The 18,181-nt window shown below is 36.8% G+C and overlaps 1 protein-coding gene across 6 annotated transcripts in view; it reads left to right on the top strand.

Annotated features, from left to right (window-relative positions):
• The window catches only part of CNOT4 (CCR4-NOT transcription complex subunit 4), a 144,966-nt gene that overhangs the window by 65,794 nt on the left and 60,991 nt on the right, over positions 1-18,181 (top strand). For all 6 annotated transcript variants that reach the window (XM_028106273.2, XM_028106271.2, XM_028106272.2 and 3 more), the window contains exons 3-5: positions 9,153-9,350; positions 16,543-16,629; positions 17,596-17,697. In XM_028106273.2, the coding sequence (XP_027962074.1) occupies positions 9,153-9,350; positions 16,543-16,629; positions 17,596-17,697 (387 nt within the window). The remainder of the gene's footprint in view (positions 1-9,152; positions 9,351-16,542; positions 16,630-17,595; positions 17,698-18,181) is intronic.

Raw genomic sequence — 18,181 nt, 5'->3', positions numbered from 1 at the left:
TTTTTTTTTGCATCATATAGTACAAAAAGATTTTTAAAAAGCATGAAAGAGAAGTTAAGCAGCATAAAAGATCTGGTTCTAATCTGCTAAGAGAAGTTACAGAAGCAGTGAAATAAGAATGGATGGGAAGGAATAAAGAACCACTAGAAGGAAATTTCTTGTGAAAAGCAGTTGTCCTTAGAAGGGCTGTGTGAGTAGGAGACAAGATGACTGAAAAATATCAACATCTATTAATAGAATTGTAAAATTTTAGAATATCTAGAATAAAGACAAAGTTCTCAAAGCTTATGGGAGGAAAATGCATAGACTACAGAGGAACAAGAATAAAACTGATACTGGTGTTTTTGTTTTATAATGATGGAAAAGAGAAAATAATTGAGAAATTTGTTTTTCCAAATTTTTGAGGGTAAATGACTTGAGGAATTCTCAATTTCATTCACATGTAAAAGCATAATAAAATATTTTCCAGACATAAAAAGATTCATAAGGTTTAATATCCACTATACAGGACAAGTAGAAGAGTTGGTGAGTGTGTAAGGGAAGTAAAGAATGGCCATTGACTGAGATGGGGAAGACCTCAGTAGGGACAGGTTTTTGAGAAGATCAGGAACTCAGCTTTAGACATGTTAAGTTTGAGATTCCTATTAGAAATCTAAATGGAGAAATTGGTTAGGTGAATATTCAAATTTGGTTCTGGTATGGAAATATAAGTTTGAGAGTTAGCATATAGAATGTATTTATAAAGTAATACTGGATGAGATCACAAGAGAGGGTCAATAGAAAAGATGAGAGATTGTCTAAGGATGGGCATCAAAGTTCTCCAACATTTATAGGGAAAAAAAATCCATATTAAATAATTTTGAGACGACCTCCTTCAGGGTTTCTAAGTTATAATCTTTAGCTGTGGTCTTTACTGTTAAGTCAGACCAGGAGGATTATTTTTGTTTTAACTATAACCTTCTGCTTGGTCTGTGACTATTTGACCTTGCTCCTGCTTGTCTCATGGCTGGAGTGGGTCACGGACAGTAGACGGTGCTGACCACAGAGTCTTGGCTTAGCTTTGCCAGAGAGTGTGCTGAGCACACTTAGCACATGTAGTTATGAAGCTGCCTGTCTTAGTCCCTGACTAAGTCTTTACATCTCTGGAGACCAGCCTCAGTGATTGTGTTAACGCAGGAAGACCTCAAGTGTTGCCCGATGCCTGGAGAAGACCACGAAGCCATTTACACATAGCCCAGCCCTGCTGAAGATGGCCTGCAGAGGCCACTCTGTGAAATGGCAAATCAAGATGATTTAAGTAAACTTGGAGATGCAGGTGGGGAGTTGGTTGAAGCAAGCCCTGATTTGGGTGCACAAATGAAATCTGCTTGTTTATGTAAACGGCCTCTTTGCTTTAGTATTTTGAGAAGCAGAGAGGTGGGCAGGTTTTACAAACCAAGAAAGTTTAATGTTTCTCTTTGGTCCTAGTTGCCATGCCTAAAAGGATCAGAAAGACCTTCCGTGTTTCCCTAAACTAAGGCATAGGCTACCTGGTCATTCCTTAGATTGTCTTTGTATGTTCTTTTAGTGCAGCATTTCTGAGAAAAATACCTGGTGGAAACAGCAGATGTGGGAACACAGGTCGTATACTGATGTAGCATCATACGGTATTGACTCACGTGGAAGCCAGACTGGCCAAAGAGACGAAAACTCTGACAAAGTTACTGTTATTTTCATCTCAGAAGTAACAGAGGATATTGCATTCATGAAACAAGAACAGGATAGTCTAAAAAAGATTCAGTGAAGGATAAACACTGTTACTAATAATTAAAATATAGCAGAAATAACAACAAAAGAGTTGGGAGACGAATTTGAGAAAATTTCTTAAAAAGTAGTGCAAAAAGACAAAGGAGATATTCTTATTTGATAAATATTCTTATTTGAGAGAAGAGATAACTATGAGGATCAATCCAGGAGGTCAAATGCTAAATAAGTTAGTGTTCTAGAAATAGACCACAGTAATATAGAAGGAAAGTTATTTCAGAAATATGATTGAAGAATATTCCCAAGACCAAAGGATATATTTCCAGATTAAAAAGGCCTATTGAGTGCCAGGCACAAACTATTTTTAAACAGAAAACTGAAAACAAAGAAGTTCTGTAAGCTTCCAAAGAGGAAAAAAGTAGGCTACAAATGAAGATCAGGCATCGGAATCATTTCAGAATTCTCAAAAGCAAGACTTGAAGACTGAAGATATTTCTGAAGGAAATTTATTTTCATCCTGGAACTCCATATCTTCCTGTTAAGTGTGAAGGTACATGAAAAGACCTTTTCAGACGTGAAAGATCTCGAATTTTTTTTTTTTTTTAATCTTCCGTGCATTCTCTCTCAGGAATCTACTGCAGAATATGCCCCTCCCATGAAGGAATGAAGAAAAGAGAATACATGGGATAAAGGACAGAGGTGACCAAGTACATGGGATAAAGGACAGAGGTGACCAAGTACCGGAGCGATGCAGTGGGATCCTGAGATGGCGGGAAAGAGGGCAGCCAGTACAGAATATGGCAGACCAGAAAGTTGCAAGAGAAGGTCTCTACAAAAAGATAAAATTGAGAGAAACTTGGTGTTTTAAAAGAGAATTGTGTTGTGAGGCCATTTCAACATTTGGAGGAGATTTGATGGTTGAATCTAATCAGACGGTTAACTCTAGGGGAAACAAAAAGCTGTACAAGAAAAGTAAAGTAATCATATTATGCTGCCATGGCTCAGATATGTTGTAGGGGTTGAGATTCCCCCCCCCATACACATATATTGTTACAGCATCATTTGTAGAAAAGACTCTCTCTTCAGTACTGAATGGTTTTGAACTCTTTCTTAAAATCCGTTGCTCATAAATGTGTAAGTTCATTTCTGTCATCCACAGACAATTGTTTCTATCCTTATGCCAATACCATACTGTCTTGATTACTCTAAGTCTTCAAATCAGGTATGATAAACCTTTCAACTTTGTTATTCTTTATAGAATTTATTTTGGGTATCTAAGACCTTAGCATTTCCACATAAGGTTTTTAATTAGTTTGTAATTTTGTACAAAAAACCTACTGGGCTTTTGATTGAACTTGAATAAACAGGTCAGTTTGAGGAAAAATGACATCTTGAAAATGGTGGCTCATCTCGTTCATAAATAAGGTTTATCTTTCCAGTTTTCTAGGTTTTAAACATTTATAAAACCATGTTCTGTAGTTTTCAGCATATGGAGTAGTATAGCATGTTTTGTTATATATTTATCTGTAACTTTTATGTTTTCTGAGCTTCAACATAATGATATTTTAAAAATTCCATTTTCCAGTTCATACAGAGAATAATTGATTTTGTTAAATAGATTACTTAGGCTTTTCTACATAGATGATCATGTCTTCTGTGAATAAAGACAGTTTTACTTCTTTTCCAACCTTTATGTTTTTAAATTATTTTTCTTGCCTTATCGCACTGGGTAAGCGCTCCAGTAGAGCATTGGAATAAAGTGCTAAGAACAATTATCTTTGTTCCCAATTTCAGTGGGAAGCATTATTTCACAATAAGTATGTTCCTGGCTGTGTTTTTTGTAGATGGTTTTTTATCAGGTTGAGGACGTTTTCTTTGCTTACTGAGAGTTTTTATCACGAGTGGGTGTTGCATTTTGTCAAATGCCTTTTCTGTTTCTTTTGAAATCATCATGTGTTTTCTCCTTCATTTTGTTGAAATGGTGATTTAGGTTGATTGATTTTTGAATCAACCTTCCCTTCCAAGGATAAACCTCATTTGATGATGATAAATTACCCTTTTTCTTTTCAATTTGCTAATGTTTTCAGAAAGATTTTTATGTCTGTGTCATGAGAGGTTTTTATCTTGTTTTTTTATTTAATTTATTTTATTTTATTTATATTGTTTTTAGATTTGGTATCAAACTAATACTCGCTTCATAAAATGGGTTAGGAAATGTTTCCTTGTCCTCTGTATTCTGAAAAAGTTTACATGTGATTGGTATTACTTCTTTTTTATTTCCTCCCCAAATTCATTATTGACCTGGACTCTATCAGAGTGTCTTTATTGGAGAGCTGCCTATGGGAACTGGCTATCAACAGGATTCCTCTATGTAGATTTCTGGAATTCTTTTTGGACTAGTTCCTGCTTTGTGATATTTTGCCCCATAAATTTCAGTTGCCTCAGCCTCTTCAGGTTTTGATCACTTTCCTCTCTGCTCAGTGTGATTGTTGGACCCAGCCAGCGTCCAGTAAGTGCTGGCAGAGCAGAAAGCTAGGATGGTTTTCACTCATGGTTTTCACCTGTCTCATTTCTTTTTTCTCAGTAGTCACGGATTTGCTGTTCATTACCTATATTGTTTGATGTCTGAAAACAGTTCTTTCATATATTTTGTCTTGTTTTCTAGTTGTTTATGCTAGTAGGCCTGGTCTGTTACTATCTCCTCTGTCACGGCTGAAGGTAGAAATGTATAAGTAACATTTGAACTTTATAATAATGTAATTGTGAATGTTGACCTAACCAAAATTAGGGTGGAAGGTTAGAAAGTAGACTTGGGATGTATGGTTAGCCTGGGTGAAAGAAACCTATATTGTCAATTTGTATGATGTGATAATATGTAGAACTGAAAAAGCAAGAGGTAGCCATACAAGCATCTTATTTAATGATGTGATAGTAAATGACAAAATAATGATCTAAAAGAGTCTAACAGGATTATTTCCAGGGAGAGGCAACTGGTTCAGGGAAAGAAGAAAATGAGAGATTATTCTTTTCCCCAGTAAACCTTGTAGAACTGTTTGACTAGAAACATATACAGAAAATTATCAGTGAAACTACGGAAATCATAGGAAAGAAGGTATAATAGTACTGGTATTAGTCATAATCAAATTTAAGATCAAACACATTTTAAAAGGGAAAAGAGGAATTTTTTAATTGCTAAGTGTCCATAGAGTCATGGAATTTTATTTACTTAACAGTAGCTCTTTGAAGTATATTGAGCTGATACAAATACCAGGAGAAACTGTATCCATATCCATAATGGAGAGAATTCTAACTTCTATATTTTAGAGTTTGATAGATGAAATAGACCCAAAAAAAGGAAATGGAAAAAAAAATTTTTTTGAAGATTTTATTTATTTGTCAGAGAGAGCACAAGCAGGGAGAGCGGCAAGCAGAGGGAGAAGCAGGCTCCCTACTGAGCAAGGAGCCCGATGTGGGACTCGATCCCAGGACCCTGGGATCATGACCTGAGCTGAAGGCAGATACTGAGAGACCTGGGCATCCCAGGAAATGGAAAATTGAATAACACGATTAGCAAGCATGTGTGCTTGTACATGCACACAACTTTGTACAAATTAATATAAAACTTTGTTGTTTTTTTTTAATTTATTTATAATCTCTACACCCAACATGTTTGGTGTTTTGTTTTGTTTTTTTGGCAGCAGATCATATATTTGTTTAAACAGATAAGCATTATTGTTTTTAAATCTGTATCAGATAATTCCAGTAGCTAAAGTCTGTGAGGAATGTTTCTACTGGTTGTTCATGTTGTTTTATTTCTTTGTGTGCTTGGTTATATCTATGCCTGCTTCTTGGTTGTTGTCCCTGAATTATTTGTAGAGTTGTCCAGGGCCTAAGGTATTTTTGCCCTCCTCTAGAGAAACTTTCATTTGTCTTCTGCTGGATCCTATAAACAATGCTGTTAGAGGTGCCTCAAGCATAATGGGCGCTGGTGGGGCCAAGTATAAAGTTCTAAGGTCCCTAGGATGCAAATTTTCCGGAAGGTTGGTTTCAGCAACTTCTTCAGGATGTTTTTCTTCTATCCCCATTTTTCTTGTTCTGACCTGTCTGTAGTTTGTTCTTATCCTGAGACTGAAAGAGTCTTTTGGGGGACGGGCTGGGTCTCAGCTTAACATGGGGTTGAGTTCCCCAAAGACTCTTCACCTTGGGCTAGCCCTGGGCTTTGAATGCTGACCCTCCCTTCCCATTTGTTGTTACACAGATTTACACTTACTCTCTGGATTTTGACTTTTATATAGAAGTTGGCTTGGGACTTCCCCACTGCAGATCATTACTGTTTCTAAGATATTGGTTAAAAAACAAAACTTTATATAGTATTTTTCATTGCTTCTAGGAGGAGGAAAAGTTAAGGCTGTGCATGCATTTATTGGAAAACAAAGAACAAAAAATAAATTAGCTTATTTCTAGGTTAAGAAACCAAAAAAGAATAGTAAACATTGTGACAGTGGAAGCAGGGATTAAGCAGAATTTGGTGAAATAGAAAAAAAGTAGCATTTCAATAAAAGTTAGAGCTGGTTCTCTGAAAGACAATAAAATAAACTCTTGGCAAGTCTCATTGGAAAATAAAGAGAAAAAACATAAAAGATACATTAGAAATAAAAGTGGGACCATAACTACACACATGAAAAAAAGTAAGTGATTACACTAGAGACTATAAATCATCATAATTAATGGTTTGTCAGTTGATCGTCAGATTAACACTATTAAAAATATTTTAAGGGGAGGGGGGTAGGGGGATGGGTTAGCCTGGTGATGGGTATTGAGGAGGGCACGTTCTGCATGGAGCACTGGGTGTTATGAACAAATAATGAATCATGGAACACTGCACCAAAAACTAATGATGTAATATATGGTGATTAACATAACAATAAAAAATTTATAAAAAAAATATTTTACACATTAAAACTGCCACATGCCACAGGTGCCATATTTTGCATTAGTTTGATATATAACACACAATAATATATTTAAAGAAAAATTTCCCACTTGTACTTTTTCATTTGACGCTATATTCCTAGAAAATTAAGTTTAGTATACGTGTTTCAGTCAAAAAGTAAACCACATGTATTTTTCGTCTCCCGTTTTTAGTCTTTCTCCCTTGCTTATCTCTTTGTACTGGCTTATTAATGTTGTGTCATTGGGTTTGTGGAGTAGGTGTTTCTGGTGGTGTGTGTGTGTGCTGGAGCAGCTGTCATGGAGTGCATGCTTTTCCAACGTTTTCTGGAGCCTTGAAAAGTTAAGATTTTTTTAAAAGAAAAATTAACCGTGCTAAATTCTCTGTTCTAGAGAGTAGCTTGGCGTTCATTTGGCAAATATTTATTGAGTGCCTAAAATGTGCATTTCTAGCTTCATATTTCATCCTGGAGAAAGACTTCAGGTCATGCAAAAGTCACACGAGTTACCAAGTCAGCTGTTTTATATGCCTCCTACTCACAAGTCAGTTCCAGTATGCCAAATAGGACCAATTAGCTGGAAGATTCAGATTTTTATTTTATTATTTTTATTCAGATTTTTGAATGTGGAAATCAAATGGTATGGGTGCTTGTGTCTTCTAGGACCACTAAGAGTTATGTCTGAATATTTAAGAATGGGATTTTTGGAGACCTTATGATACTACCAGTAGAAGCTGAGGAACATAAAAGAGAAGTCTCACTTTCTTAATTGCCTTCAGCATTAATCTGAGTGTGTTGACAAATTCGAGGGTTTTTATTTTTGTGTTTTACTTATGTATGAAAAGATGAAAGTACCTTTATGTTAAAAGCATAGCAAGATTTCAGGCTTTTGAATACTGTCTCCACTCTACCTTGTTCCTGCTTTTTTTCTTGATGACATCATTTCTGTTAGTCCCTACTCCTATATTCTGATAGATACAATTTCCTGTTTCTGGGATCTCTTCATATCCACTTAGATATGATCTTTCATTTATTATTAACTATTTATGTTTTAGGCGGGGAGGGGCACAGGGAGAGAGAGAATCTTAAGCAGGCTCTACACCCAGCATGGAGCCTGATGTAGGGCTTGATTTCACAACCCTGAGATCATGACCTGAGCTGAAATCAAGAGTCGAACATTTAGCCGACTGAGCCACCCAGGCGTCCCTATTTTTTGATTAGTAGTAATAATAAGTGACTTATTGAATGCTTATGTGTAGGGCACAGTTTTAATCACTTTATAAATGTATATCTCTTCTAACTCTTACAGAAACCCTCTTAATAAGGTACCGTGATTCCTATTTTATAGGAGAGATGACTGAGGCAGGCAACTCACATAACTTAAGGCCAAGGTCTCTCAGATAGTAGAGAGGAGCCAAGATTTAAAGCCAGGCAGTGTGATTCCATAGCTCTTATTCAGGCCACCAGTAGCCCTGGCATTAGCAGTAGGAATAAAAGCAATATTGTAAGGACAAGAAAGGGGAAAAAATTACAGCAGTGTAATTGCTAGTATTTATTGAGGGATTACTGTGTGCTATTCATGATGATAATGGCTTTATGAGAGTTACTTTACTTTTACCGTTATGCCTCACACTTTAAGATCATTTTCATCTTACTATTGAGGATACTGAGGCATAGAGTTTCATTAACTTGCTTAAGTCCACATGGCTAGTAAGTGTTGGAAACTAAAGTCAAACTCCTGAGCCACAGTATCTATGGATTGTTGTTTATTTGCCCATTTATATTCCTTTTAGATTGACAGTGAATTAAAGAATAAGTACTTCATTAATCTTCCAGCACATAGTAGGTTTTCATTAAGTATTTGTGGATTATAATATATAAACCTATGTTTAGATGAGATAAGTTATACTCTTTGCCTCTTACACAGCACCCTGGAAGCTTTCTTTCCTGTCAACTTTGCTAGACACTATAGGGAATTACCACGGTTGTATTTTTTTTTTTTATTATAGAACCTTTGGTGGTTTTTTTTTTTTAAAGATTTTATTTATTTATTTGACAGAGAGAGAGATAGCGAGAGCAGGAACACAAGCAGGGGGAGTGGGAGAGGGAGACGCAGGCTTCCTGCCGAGCAGGGAGCCTGATGTGGGACCCGATCCCAGGACCCTGGGATCATGACCTGGGCCGAAGGCAGACGCTTAACGACTGAGCCACCCAGACGCCCCTTTGGTGGTGTTTTAAGTTTTAGTGTTAAAAGTGTCTGTGCTAAGCTCTAAAAAAATAAGTATTTTAAAAACTTTTATCTTAAATTTATTAAAAATATTTTAAGCAATTAAAAGATTTAGGAAAAGGGAGATGTAACAAATAACCACATACCTGTCATCCAGAATAATAATTGGTTTTCATATAGCTTATTTCTTTCCTTATTTAATGCTAACTTCTATGTTTGTTTTGTGCTTAAAGCCATATCCAGAAGACCCAGCAGTTTATAAACCACTCTCCCAGGAAGAATTGCAAAGGATAAAGAATGAGAAAAAACAGAAACAGAATGAGAGAAAACAGAAAATATCAGAAAACCGCAAACATTTGGCTAGTGTACGTGTTGTACAAAAAAACCTCGTCTTTGTTGTAGGTCTCTCTCAGCGCCTAGCAGACCCAGAGGTAAGTCCTCTTTTGTTTTCTTTCTCAACTTGACATTTTTTTTTTCTTTTTTGCCTATCTTATTTGGAAATAACAGCTAACCTTGCCTATTTGCAGGATTCCCCTGAAATTAAAACTTAGGAGAGAATGGGAAATGATTTTTTAATTATCTCTAAGAATCCAATGATCAGTTGTGATCTTAGGCAAGCGTCTTAATCTTTCTTGGCCTCATTTTCTTCAGTTGTAAAACGAGGCAGTTGAACTAGATCGCTGAAATCTCCTTTAGTGCTAATAATCTATGAAAGTTGGATAATGGTTCTATTTTGCTATTCAGGCTAACATGTGACATGACTACTCGGTTTCTTTCCTCTTTTCTGCAGCTATATAAGGATCACAGTGGACATGCAGTTACATGAACCCACTAGAGATCTGTATTTTTTTTTAATCCTGTCCACATAGTGATTCTTGGTTATTGAACAGTTATAGACCTGCTGCTCCACATTCATTTTAAGCCAATTTTGGGGAAAGAATTGATTGAAGGAAAATAATGGACCAGGTTCTTTGTCATTTGTTTGGAGGCAGGGGAGGCCTTAATCCTTTTGTTCATAACCTCTTTTTTTCTCCTTTCACCACCTGCATTGAAGAGTAATGTTGAGCTTATAACTTTCCCTGATACCCTTGGATGTACATCTGCTAATTTTCAGTTTCTCATGTAGTAGGAGGTGCTGACTAGATTGATGGGAGAGCAGGTAGAAGCTGATTGACAGCCAGAGTGTTTGCTTCAGTAGGAGAGAGTTGGATTTGGGGGGTCTACCAAAAGTACTCCTTGAGAAGGGTTTTGGAGTAATGCTCATCATCATGGTACCCTAAGAGGGAGGATTATAGTGAATATGCTTAGGGAGGTGGGACTCTTCAGACTTGGCTAAGTGGGCAAAGGCCCCCACAGAAGGAAACTTAAAGGAGTCTAAAAATTGATTTTGTAAAAATCAATTTAGAGAGAATAATACATAGTTATTAATGACGAGTTTACTATGTAATTGAGTCTGTAAAGGGCTTCAGGATCAGTAGAAGAGAAAGTCAGGGAGACCTTACTAAGAAAGCCTTTATCATTGGCAATAAACACAGAAGCAACTCCAGAATTACTTGGACTTAAGTCCGGGGTTACTGGCATCAGTGGGCAGCATGAATCCTTCAGGAAACGATGTTCTTTCCAAAGCCAAAGGGGGCTGATCTAGAGATCTACAGGAAAAGACTTCAGTAAGAGCTGTTAAGGATGAGAGCTCATTTTAGGCCTATGACTCAACCTCTGCAGCCAGTTCTTTCTTGTTTTTAATTCCTCAGGCAGGCAAAATCCCACTTCCCCTGTGACCATTTTCTTGAACACCACTACAACTCTATACACCAGTCCTTCTGTCTTCCCCTTTCAGCTCTACCTTTTTTCTAATCAGAGGGCACTTCTTGCCTCTGCAAGTTTTTTATTTTATCTGTCTCTGTTTACTCCTACTAATCTTATTGATTAGAATCTACTTTGGCATTTCTGAAACTGCTATTCTAGTAAACTAATGGAACTTTTATTTTGATTTGACGACTCTTGAATATGCATGTACTTGATTTTGTTAATACATCCTGCCTGGATCCTGTCACCTATAGTACTGGAGGCATATGGGGAGCAGCCCCTGAAAGCTGGCTAAAATTAAGCCATAGTCTCAGTCTGGTGTTTGGATTATAGGTTTTCTACCTCCTCTTTAGATTCTGTGATTTGTTTTTATTTACTTACAGAGGTTTCTTATTTCCACTTCAAATGACATGACTCCAGTAACATTAATCTGAAGAACTATTACACAAAAAAAATTAATCTAGGTGGTATCTAGTGAGAGAGGGGTACTTTATCATGAATCTAAATGTGCCTTGAAAAAACACTCTACTTGTTTTATACTTTTGAAATCATTATTGCCTGGTGAGAGGACAGTGAATTTTTTTAAACATTCATTTCTCTCATTTATTTCTCTTGAAACTCTAGGAAGACCAAAGACCAGTGTTTTATTTATTCAGTCCTACCACTTCGAAATAATATAACAAATTCTCTTAATTTATTGTATAATCTTTTCAGTTTGGAAAACTGAAAAGTTGGCTTTATTAGAAAACTTGGTTTCAAGTTGTTAGTGTAACTTTCAGGTCAAAGAAAATCTCTATTTACTTATTTTTGGACGATGAACAATTTGATATTTGACTGAATTCCGATTAGCAAAACAGGAGAGTTTAGGGAAAATTCAGGCTTATTTGAAAATAACTTTTGTGCATCAGAAAACTTAATACCAAGATTGATTGTCAAATGTATTCCTCTGTTGATCAATAAAATATATATATTTTTTAAGGTTTTATTTAAGAGAGCATGAGCTCAAGTGGGGGAGGAGTAGAGAGAGAGGGATTAGCAGACTCCCCGCTGAGCAGGGAGCCCACTGGGTTTCCGGGATCATGACCTGAGCCAAAGGCAGATGCTTAACCAACTGAGCCACCCAGGTTCCCCCCAAAAAATCTATTTTAGAAGATCTGGTAGGTAATTAGAGGCAGTGATTAGAGGTAATCATCTTCCAAATCCTAAAATTTCAGATTTGCTGGAACCTAATTCATTCATTTTATGAATTAACTCTTGAATACTTACCATGTTTTAGGTACTTTGATGTTGGAAATAAAATAATTCAGCTAGCCAGACTCGTTCTCTACCCTTAACTAACTTACAGACTATTGGTAAGACAGGATTTAAGTACTTTTTTTTTTAAGATTTTGTTTATTTATTTGAGAGAGAGAGACAGAGATAGTGACAGAGAGCACAAGTGGGGATTAGAGGGAGAAGCAGGCTTCCCGCGGAGCAGGGAGCCCGATGTGGGGCTCGATCCCAGGACCCTGGGATCATGACCTGAGCTGAAGGCAGACGCTTAATGACTGAGCCACCCAGGCGCCCTAAATTTAAGTACTTACAAGTGTGCTGGGGATTTATAAACAGGGAAGTACAGAGTTTTTTGGGATACATATAATAGTGGGGAACTTGGCTAGTATAGAAATCCACAAAAAGCCTCCCAGAGGAAAGGATAAATTAAGAATTACTAGAGATTGGCTAGGCAGCAAATAAGGACAGGAGTGTCTCAGGTATGTGGTGGTCCAAGAGGCAGCTTGTTTGAGGAACTAAAAGACTTAAAAGACAGAACCATGATATTTTACAAATGAGAAATTGAAGCATAGGGAAGTTAAGTGACTTAGTTAAGTGACCTGGGATCACACAGCTACTTCATAGCAGAGCCAGGACTAGGAACCACCCACCTTCCCAACTGACCAGTTTTTTAAAGGTCCTATTCCAATGTATTTTACACTGACACTTGGTCTGTTGTTCATCCATTCCCCTAATTTATCCATTCATCCTTCTGTCTCTTACCAAGTTTATTTTCTCTGTAGTATCCATGACCACTTGACTTTGTTACCAAAGAATATATAGGAAGACATTTTAAACATTAGGCATGTCATTGGGCATTTATAACTCTCTCACATGGCTTTTTGTATTCTATATTATTTTTGTTTTGTTTTGTTTTAAAGATTTTATTTGTTTATTTGACAGAGAGAGAGGAAAGAGGGAACACAAGCAGGGGGAGTGGGAGAGGGAGAAGCAGGCTTCCCACTGAGCAGGGAGCCCGATGCGGGGCTCGATCCCAGGCCCCTGGGATCATGACCTGAGCCGAAGGCAGACGCTTAACGACTGAGCCACCCAGGCACCCTCTATATTACTATTAAAGCTGGCTCACTGTGAAGTAAATATATGATATTTTGAATATATGGACCATGTAGTGATATGCAGGGTGTTTTACCTACTCCCCAGGCTTCTTAATCACTAGAATACTGTTTTGCTAGTTGTATGTTTAGGTAGAATCTGGAGTATTTATTTAACTTAATATAGAAAGTTTAAATTACTTGGGGGCGCCTGGGTGGCTTAGTCGTTAAGCATCTGCCTTCAGCTCAGGTCATGATCCCAGGGGCCTGGGATCGAGCCCCGCATCGGGCTCCCTGCTCAGCGGGAAGCCTGCTTCTCCCTCTCCCCACTCCCCCTGCTTGTGTTCCCTCTCTCGCTATCTCTCTCTCTCTGTCAAATAAATAAATAAAATATTTTAAAAAAAAAAGGTTTTAAATTATTTGAATTTCCCTTGCCTGGGCAGGCCATTTCTTATCAGCCATAGGCCATTTTGCTAATACTTTGAGGCCCTCCAATGTTCTTTATCCATGTAATTCTTTTTGTTCAGTGCTGAAACAGTTATTTTTCGGTTAACATTTATTGAGTACTGGGCAGTGTGTAAGACACTGAGTATACACCAGTACAAAGGTAGTCCTTGCTTATTTTCAAACTAACAGTATAATACACTATGAGAAGTACTTTGTGCTGTGGAGGCACAAGAGAGAGCACCCGATCTTGTTGGTGAAGTATGTACTCTTCCACTATCTTTGGGGCGAAGTGCTCCTGGTACAGGAACTGTACAAGTTCTTCAGGATGAGAAAAATGTCGGTATGCAAGTGATTTTTTTTGGGGGGTGGCTGGAAGACTAGAGTGCAGTGGTGAGAGATGAGGCTGGTGAGGTTAGTAGTAACATACTATGAAGGGCTTTCTAACCATGCACAGGAGTTTGCACTTTATTCTAAAGGCAGTGGGAACCTGTTGAATGTTCTTAGGAACAGTGACATGGCTAGATTTGTGCTTTGAAAATAATCATTCTGGCTCCAGTGTGACATGTCAGTATAATTATATACAAGTGTTATGTTGTATTGAAGGTTTTATACCCAAATACTGGACAGAAACTGTTTCCGTGAGTTGTTTTCAACCTTATCAGAGCCAGTAACCGTTTTTAAAAATATTTTATAACACTCTTTGACTTTTATGAAGTGATTTCATGATATAAAGAAATAAAAGGAGTAAAAGGGAAATAATTTATAAAAAACTATTTCTACATGTAAAATTTGGGTACCACTACTCTAGAACCTTGCTACTCAAGGTGTGGTTTCTGACCTGGTAGATTAGTATCCCCTGGGTGCTTATTATGTAAAGTCAGGCCCTGCTTCAGAGCTACTAGATCTGAATATGTAATTTAACTGGATCCTTAAATGATTTGTATGCATATTTAAGTTTGGGAAGTACTGTTTTTAAGTACACAATAAAATAGTAAGATGCTTGCATCTGTGTGCAGAATCACTGTGTGACACCTACAAAGGCAGATTGTTATAGATATATGTATCGGCAATCCAGATACTATGAAAAGCCAATGATGTGATTTTTCTGAAATAACTCTTGGTATAATTCTGAACAAAGCACTTGTAGCCGTACCTTAATTACGTATTATTTGCTTTCCTATAAATTCAACATATGTCAAAACTGTAAGGAACTACTTTTGATTTATATATAATGTGGAATTTGTTTCTAGTTTCACTTAATTATAAATAGGTTTCTCAGCTACGTGAATGTCTTGTAGAACATTCAAAAGTTGTGCAGGACAATTCTTTACTGTGCAGGGCTAGCCAGAGCATTGTAAGCCATTCCTGGCTCCCATCCACTTAACATAAGCATGGCCTCCCAGTCATTTTGACAACCTCCCCCAATAAAAGCTCCCACAGATTTTTTAAATGCTCCCTTGAATGCTGCCTTCATTGAGAGCTACTACCATAAACTCAGATGTGATTTGAGATGCTGATGCAGCACAATGTGTGACCAGTCTGAACTCTTTGAAGCAGATATTTTGGTTCTGAAGCCCTGTGCTGAGTTGGTGTACATCCAGTTGGAATATTGAGTGCAGTTCTAAACGCCACCAGCTGGGAAACTTTTCAGAATAAACTCTTCCCTACTCATCAACCCTGAGACTTTGCTGTGTACAACCTGAGGGTCATTGCTTTTGCCACTTAATAGTCTCTTTTGTCTTGGGGGATTTGGTGGAAAAAAAATTGAAAACCAATACAGTCACCTCATCTTATAATCCATTAAAATTGGCTATAAGAAACATAACAGCCTTGTACTTACAAGAACCTAAAGTAAAATGTGGTAAAAATAATTATGTTAATTAATTTGAAAACTGTTAAGAATTAGTGATACCGCAGTCAGACTGTTTCACAAAGCTTTGATTCTTTCATATGCAGAACATACTAGCTAAGTTGTAAGTATGTGAGAATGTTATCGAATTAGGGTGTTTGGAAAGAATACTTTGCACACACATGGACAGGTATACGCAGAATGCTTTCCTTGAGAGAGAGCTTGCTTTTTGGGAAGGTTGTAGGAACAGTAGATCTATAGATAAATTCTAGGAAAAGAACAAAATTTAATTTTGAAGTTGTTGTGAATTAAAAGGAGAGGTTTTTGTATCAAGTTACATATTAGTCAAATTAGCCAAGATCAGGTAAGTCTGTAAGAGTTAAATCAATGTATGTAGTGATCACGAAATGAAGTGACACAGGTGCGAGGGGGAGTAACCACCAAGAAGTAACCAGGTAGTAGAGAAAGAAATGTATAAATTTGTTTCCTCAGTTTTTTTCCATCCATCACCACATATATCACTGCATGCATGTATGTTATTTACCAGGAAAAGGGAGGAAAAAAACAGGAGATAATCAAGAAGTGGTAAAATTGACACAAAGAAACTAAGTACACACACACACACACACACAGCATGAAGCTAAGGTTGAACATTGTTACCATATTTGCAATTTGTGGTTTAACATAATATATCAAATGTTATATACAATAGATTTATGAGTAAAGACTCTACTATGTTCTTGAGTTTCTGTCTCTGTTTAATGCATAATTATTTTGGTCATTGTTTTGAGAATTACTTTTTTATAAGGATTATTAATGAAAATGTGGTTAAGATATGTGATCTGTTTGGTGTTTAAGCACACTGTGAAGGTAGGATCCCATGGATTATTGGTGCAGATATTAGAACATAGTGGGTGATACCAAATTTAGGGAGTCTTAGTTTCCATATAGTGGGTCAATGAAAAATAGCTTTTAGACTCTGTTGATGATTTTCTATAGGTTAACCATACAAATTGTAATTAGGAAATAGTTACATTTATTAGAAAACTTTAAAAATTATTTTCCTTTCACTGAAGAGGGTTGGGGTATGTCCCCATTAAAAGGATAACATTGATGAAAATGGGGACACATTATACCTTATTTCTTCTTCTTTTATAGGTTTTAAAACGACCAGAATATTTTGGGAAGTTTGGTAAAATACATAAAGTTGTCATCAATAATAGCACATCATATGCAGGCTCACAGGTAACTAATTATAGGGATTTTTGCCTTTCCTCCCCGTGGTCTAGGCTTGGCCTGGGCTGTTGAAAATCTGCTCTCTGGGATTTTCTAGAAAGCCCAAGGGTCAAGGATTTGAGCAGTGTAGTGACCTCTACTGGTGGGGTGGGGGAATTTCTGGTGCTCATCTGACTTCAGGACTTAAGAGTGAATTGATAGTAGTAAGAAATAGTAAAACAAAGATTAAGTGATGGTTTGCGGGGGGAGTTGAGTCTATTATCAGGCAATGTAATAATTAGATGATGATTTCCAATTAATATTTTCAGATATTGAAAACTTAATAGAGCATCTTTGTTATGCTGGTATTAGCAGATAGAATACTCGCAAATTGCATTTATTTTTGGGAGAACATAATTTGACACGTTGTCTATAAATTTTATTTTTTTAAATCTAATTTTCAAAGTTTGTTGTAACCTTGACGAGCCTGTCAAATGATTTACAAAAATAAATACTAAGCCAGAGATGATATGTTATCCATATTATATTTTAGTCTACTTAAAATCAGATAAGTACAGTTGTTTTAAGATGAGCTAGGATATGGTTTAATCAAAGCTACTACTATTTCTGATTATTGTCATTATTATTATTTTTAAGATTTTTATTTATTTGACAGAGAGAGAGAGAGAGAGAGAGAGAGAGAGTGAGAGCAGGAACACAAGCAGGGGGAGTGGGAGAGGGAGAAGCAGGTTTCCTGCTGAGCAGAGAGCCCAGTGCGGGGCTGGAGCCCAGTGTGAGCCTTGATCCCAGGACCCTAGGATCATGACCTGAGCTGAAGGCAGATGCTTAGCGACTGAGCCACTCACGCGCCCCTATTATTAATGATAGTTGTAGTAAAGGTCTTAAGAATTCCCTAGGCAGGGTACAAAGGAATTGATTTTTTTTTTTAGAGTTTTTCTTGAATTTGAAACTAGTAACAGTGTGTTTTCACTTTAGGGTCCAAGTGCCAGTGCTTATGTAACCTATATCCGGTCAGAAGATGCTCTCAGAGCCATACAGTGTGTGAACAATGTGGTAGTAGATGGCAGAACACTTAAGGTAATATGGTCCTCTTGATTTTTTTTTTAAGGGGGAAGAGATAAAATGTAAATAGGGGAGAGCCTACCATTTACTTATTATATTTGGAGGGAATCTATTTGAAGATTGCTTCTTAAGCATCTGTACTAACCTGTGACAGCTAATTTGTTTACTGCCAGCTTATGTAGGGTCTTGTTTTACCAGGTAGGAATAAACACATTCATTATCAGGTGATAATCTTTAAAAATCTATATTTACACATAAATCTTATTTTGTGAAAATAGGATCTATTATTCATATCAGAAATAAAGAATGGTTCTAATTTGTCGTCCTTAAGGATTTGGCCATTGATCAATTAAGGTTTGAGTAAAGGGTCGCACCAAGCCATGCTTTATATAAATGGAAAAAGGATGACATAACTAGAAAAAAGAATTTGCCTAGGTGCCTAACTTTTGTAACGTGAAATAGATTTTGTGTATCTTCCCTTCTGATCTCTAGGGAGGAT

The sequence above is a fragment of the Eumetopias jubatus genome, unplaced genomic scaffold (assembly GCF_037043125.1).
Source record: "Eumetopias jubatus isolate StellerSeaLion01/CBP00866 unplaced genomic scaffold, mEumJub1_p1.0 scaffold_14, whole genome shotgun sequence".
Lineage (NCBI taxonomy): Eukaryota > Metazoa > Chordata > Mammalia > Carnivora > Otariidae > Eumetopias > Eumetopias jubatus.
Note: the sequence above shows the minus strand (reverse complement) of the source record. Positions and strands in the feature narration are given on the sequence as shown.